General features: G+C 55.8%; 1 protein-coding gene across 1 annotated transcript; it reads right to left on the reverse strand.

Moving 5' to 3' along the window:
* Nucleotides 1–1,822: 1,822 nt before the first annotated feature.
* On the reverse strand, nucleotides 1,823–2,883 carry LOC142827348 (olfactory receptor 52B2-like). The gene has a single exon (XM_075922449.2). The coding sequence runs from the start codon at nucleotides 2,797–2,799 to the stop codon at nucleotides 1,849–1,851; it is 951 nt and encodes a 316-aa protein (XP_075778564.2). The 5' UTR covers nucleotides 2,800–2,883; the 3' UTR covers nucleotides 1,823–1,848.
* Nucleotides 2,884–5,764: the final 2,881 nt, after the last annotated feature.

Genomic DNA, 5,764 nt, shown 5'->3' on the forward strand with positions numbered 1-5,764 from the left:
TGCCCAAGAAAAACTGTTCTGATACCTGGATACCCCTGAGATTTCATCTCCTGTCTGATCAAGCTGGGGCCTCTGCTCTGCTTGTCTCCTGCCCTCTGCAAGCCCTGGCTCCCATCCTCATCCGGGAATCCCGATCAGTCCAAGCTCCAGAAGTGGCGAGATCTCTCTCTCTCTCTTTCTCTCTCTTCCACCCTTCCCCCACAAGCATAGCCTCCTGTAAACTGTTATATGGTTTGCTAGCACTAGCATTCGTGATCAGTTTCAATTTACATTTACTATTGTAACTATTTTGTGTGTTAAGCTCCCAATATATCACTACCCAGAAATAAATACCTTTCATTGTTAAGCTGGCTGTCTCTCTCTCTTTTCCTTTTTCTCTCGCACTCAGTCTTCCTAAGGGGGTGTTGTTTTGGCTTCCCCATTCGCTCTGCAACAATGCGTCTTGTACCCAAACTAAAGATCCTGGTAGGGCCCAGAATCCTCTGGGGTTTGCTCATCATGTGGTTTCCCAGTGCATGACTGTGGTGTGAGAGTGGGGATAGGGAGGTGCTGAACCTGGGGGCTTATGAGGATGGGAGCTGAAAGTGCTGTTAAAACCAGCCCACGGAGTCCAAACACTCATTAAGGTGCAGTGTGGCCTTAATCTCCAACCCAGCCTGCTGAGTCCCGGGACATATGACGGGTCAGCGTGTGAGTGCTGACTCCCCAGTCCTCTCAGCCGTGCTCTGGTATTGGGGTGAGCGTCTGTGTGTGTTGCTAAAGTTTGATGAACCCCGTCCTGAGGAAACTAGTTCCTGCAGGAGAGCATCAGTGGGAGGGGGAATTGTCAGAAGGGAGAATTCAGCTCCATAGGAGAGCACAAGTAAGCACAAGCAGCACACGGATAGAATTGATAACGTCCCCTCAGCCCCACAAGAGTAACCCTAATCAATGAGCGCACCCTGGAGTACTGGGCAAATCTGGTAACACAGGCTGTGTCCAGACTCCATGCCTCCGTCGACGGAGGCATGTAGATTAGCCACATCGGCAGAGGGAAATGAAGCCGCGATTAAAATAATCGCGGCTTCATTTAAATTTAAATGGCTGCCCCGATCTGCCGATCAGCTGTTTGTCGGCAGATCGGGAGAGTCTGGACGCGATGCCCCGACAAAGAAGCCTTTCTTCATCGACACAGGTAAACCTGGTTTCACGAGGCTTACCTGTGTCGATGAAGAAAGGCTTCTTTGTCGGGGCATCGCGTCCAGACTCTCCCGATCTGCCGACAAACAGCTGATCGGCAGATCGGGGCAGCCATTTAAATTTAAATGAAGCCGCGATTATTTTAATCGCGGCTTCATTTCCCTCTTCCGATGTGGCTAATCTACATGCCTCCGTCGAAGGAGGCATGGAGTCTGGACACAGCCACAGTGGCCAGTGTCCGGCACCCCAGAAGGAAAGAACAGGATAGGGAATGATCAAATGATCCATCCCCTGTCCGCCATTCCCATCTTCTGGCAAATGGCCACTGATGGACCCACCCTCCATGAATCTATCGAGATCCACCTTGAACCGTGTTATATTCTTGGTTTTCACAGCATTCTCTGCAAAGAATTCCACAGATCAACATCCTCTTGGCAAGAACCTAACTGGAGACTTTTATCAGCCACTCCCCCATTCCCCTCCAGCCTTCTCTTCTCAACAAGGGCCCTCGTAGATTCGTGGACCTGAACAAGTAACAACATTTCCAAGAAGCAGAAAAAGTCAGTTTTGCAACAGGGAGCTAAAGTGTTAACGTCCATATCTCGGTGTCCAGAGGCCCTCTCCTTGCAATGTGGAAGAAGCCTGCTGGTAAGTCACATGGCTCCGGACTCAGCACCATTTCCCCTTCCGAGACAACACACAGCTCACTTGTTCCCGCAGCTGCTTGGTTTTCACCCCGTAAACAACAGGGTTTAGCATGGGGGGGACGAGCACGTAGAGATCAGCCAGCAGGATGTTGATGTGTCGTTGGATGTTCTGGCCAAAGCGGTGGAGTAGGAAACTGAAAAAGGCTGGGGTGTAAAATAAAAGGATGATACAAACATGGGAGCCGCAGGTGCCGAGAGTTTTGCGCTGGGCGTCTTTGGTGGGCAGCTTGAAGACAGCCCTGAGGATCAGCACATAAGACACAGCGATAAACACAGCGTCTAGCATAAGGGTTAACAAAGGGACTGTGAGGCCATACCAGATATTTGGGGTTATGTCCGCGCAGGCCAGCCTGGCCACCCCCATGTGCTCACAGAAGGAGTGGGGGATGACGTTGCTGGTGCAGAAGGGCAGCCGTTTGAGCAGAAAAACCGCTGGGACAATTACACAAAAGCTTCTAATGACAATGGCCATGGCTATTTTCCCGATCTTCTCATTGGTGAGGACAGTCGTGTACCTCAGGGGGTCGCAGACGGCGACGTACCGATCGAACCCCATGGCCAGCAGGATGCCCGACTCAACAACACCCGCAAAGTGCACAAAGAACACCTGGGTGAGGCAGGAACCGAAGGAAATGGCCTTGGGTCCAAACCAGAAGATGGCCAGCATGTTGGGCACGGTGCAGGTGGATAACAGCAAGTCGGCCACCGGCAGCATGGAGAGGAAAATGAACATGGGCTCGTGCAGCCTGCGCTGGGTGGCGATGAGCAAGAGGAGACCACAGTTCCCCACGACAGCCACCGTGTACATCAGCGCGAAGGGGATGGAGATCCAGGGGTACCAGGGCTCCAGGCCCGGGATGCCGACCAGGACGAAGCTGAGGTGACTGAACGTTGTGCTGTTGGGCACGGCCATGGGGCGCTGAGGGCTCCGCTTGGGCGCCGGGCCTGGCTGGAAGCAGAGACAAGGTCAGTGCCTGCTGGGCTCCCGCCCCCTCACACTCACTTCTCACTTCCCGCTCACGCCCTGCACCCCTGGCTGAGAGCTGCACTCAGAGCTGGGCAGAGCTGGAGCCCGAGCCGGTGTCAGGGACCTGTCAGGAGCTCAGAGCTCAGAGGTGACCACTCGACAAACCAGCCACAGAGCAGGCAGGGCCGGGCGGAGAGTCTCAGAGAGCCCAGACCGTGTAGCCGGCCTCCCTCAGCTCCGGGACACACCCAGAAGCAACAACAGACTGTTCAGTTACTCAAGCTCTATGGTGATTTATTGCCCCAGCTCTGGCCCTGCTCCCTGCTTTGCCACTGAGAGACACTGAACCCCCTGGGAGCTGCAGAAGTCATGAACACAGCGGACAGTCAGAGGTGCCTCAGTGCTGAAAGGGGCACTAATGGATTCGGAGCCTGGGGACACAGGACTGGGCCCAGGATCCCAGCGGTGGCCAGCGCGGCCCCAGACATGGCGGGGATAGAATCTCCCTGCGCCTACGGACAGTCCCCGGCCATAGAGCCACTCGAGCATGTTTGGCCCCAGCTCTGTGCTAGGGGCTCCTGTTCACCTAACCCCTGAGTCCTGGTCACGTCCAGTGACCCTGCAGCCTCCTGCAGCGCTGCTTGGCCGGCAGGGGGGATCCATCTTGCTAATCCTGCACCCAGCCCATGGGCTTCGCGGCAAATGAAATTCAGCCTCTCTCCTCCGGGAACTGGCCATTGCTCGTGTCACATTACCGAAATGGAGGGAAGCAGACAGATCGCTGCTGCACCCCGAGGTGGGGGTGTTGGCCCCAGAAATTGGTATGAAAGGGAGCCATGTGGGGTATTGAATGGGAGCTTGTTGTTTTCTGATCCTGTGTACGTGAGTATATAATGTCTGTGTGTGTAGATCTGTAATCTGTGTGGAAGCTGAATATTTCTCTGAATGTGGTTAAGCATTGCTATGGACAGGCGGAGTAGCGAAGCCCTGTGGAACAATGGCACTTGATGGCCCAAGGACACACCTAAAGCAGGAGGGTGGACACCTAAGAGCGGCCAGCAGAGAGAGGTTGAGGACCAGGTGACCTGCTGCATACCAGAAGAGGCCAGGAAGGGGGTATAAAGAGGCCATGTGGTCGATGCCATTTTGTTCTCAGCTCAGCACTTCATCCCAGAGGCAGCACTGCAGGGATTGAAGAGCCCGGAAGACCTGTGAACCCATCCTGATCGTAGGATGTGCAACAAGAACTTTTAAACCAGCAGCTGCAACATCTCTGCTAGAGCCTGCATCGAGGACTGGGAGATTCGGTGCATGTAACGTACTGTACTTTAACAACCTTACTCTCAGGCTTTTCTTTCTTGTAATAATAAACCTTTAGATATAGATTCTAAAGGATTGGCCCAGCGTGATTTGTGGGTAAGGTCCAGAGGGTAAATTGACCAGGGATCTGTGGCTGGTTTCTTGGAACCGGACAGAACTTGTTCGGGGTAGGTGGGATTGGGTGCTAGGACCCCCCACCTGTGTATGAGGCCCGGGGCCATCTGGGGCATGGATATTGCTGGGGTGTCGGAGGGGTTTTGCTCGGGAGGCTTCAGGCAGGTTGCTGAAGCGCTCTGTGGGACTGGTTTGTGGCCTGTGTGGAGAAGTCACCAGTTGGGGGCTGTAAGTAGCCCCGGATTCGAGCAGTTCGCCCTGAGCAGACGCCCTCAGCTGTGCCCAGACACAGCCCGGTCCGTCACAGCTCGGCAGAGGGGCCTGGGGCACGTTCTAAGCATTGGCTTTCATGAGTAAATTATTATGCGATTCCACCCTATGTGTGAGAGTGTCGGCCTGTCTGTCTCTGTGTGTCCGTCTGTCTGTCCGTTGGAGTACTGCTCTCAAGAGGTCAGACCTAGGAGCACCCAATGTTCTAGGCAGATACTTCCTATGCTCACTTCAAAGCAAGGTCAGAGCTTGGCTGTGCCTAGACCATGGGCTGAGCCTGGAATGGGGCTGGGTCTCAGCACGCCGCACAGGAAAGAGACACCCCCCCCTCCGCCGTCCCCTCTCCCCTCTGTCTGGGACTGTCCAGAGTCTCCTCCTCCCAGGACCCATTAGGCCCTTTGCTCTCTGGGGCTCACCTGCTGCCCTGGCGCAGGGAGGGGAACACCGGAGCTGTGGCTGCCAAGTTTGGAGACTCTGTGGGGCCAGCGTGTGCTCTGGGATCCATGGGACACGGCACCCAGACAGCCCCACTGTGTGTCCCTGGGCAGCCTTTCCCCAGGCCCCCCGGGTCAGCCCAGCCCCCGGCAGCCCTGGCGCAGAGTTTGGGAACAGAGACGTTGGCTGCTGCATGAGAATTGCACCTTCCCTCCCAGCACAGAGTAACTACAGAGCGTCCGTCTGTCCCTGCCCGTCTGTCCATGCACCCGCCCTCTCTGCCACCTCCAGCCCTGCCCCCGTGTCTGTGTCCCGGACGTTCATTTGCATTTTGTAGCAGAGTCACTGGGGGCTCAGGGTAGGAAATTCTGGTGCCTCTGCCCGGCTCTGCTGGGCTCTCGAGCTGGGAAACAAAGACTTGTCTCCCCTCCAGCCGGGAGAGGAAGGATCCGTGGTGAGAGCCCTGAGGAGAACTGAGCAGGGTCCAACCTGGGGAGGTGCAGCGGGTTTATCCCTGCAGGATCAGGGCCAGGGAGACGCCAGCCCATGGGAAGGATCAGGGAATATCTTGGTGCCAATCCCAGGCTCACTGCTTCCAGCCTGTGCCCCTGGCATCCCACTCTGTGCGTTCCCTGCCTTTCTTTCCCCTGCGGGTGCCATCCTGCTCCCCCCGACCTGCCCCCCACTCCCAGGGACACTAGGGGCTGTGGGGGGTTCCCCTGGACTGGGTCCTTGGTGAGCTCAGGTCCCACTGATGACACACGAGGGCACC

This window comes from Pelodiscus sinensis, chromosome 1, assembly GCF_052426305.1.
Source record: "Pelodiscus sinensis isolate ZL-2025 chromosome 1, ASM5242630v1, whole genome shotgun sequence".
NCBI classification, from domain to species: Eukaryota; Metazoa; Chordata; order Testudines; family Trionychidae; genus Pelodiscus; species Pelodiscus sinensis.

Bases quoted from the DNA above. Each gene is read 5' to 3' on its own strand.
- LOC142827348 (XM_075922449.2), bottom strand. From the start codon at position 2,799: ATGGCCGTGCCCAACAGCACAACGTTCAGTCACCTCAGCTTCGTCCTG.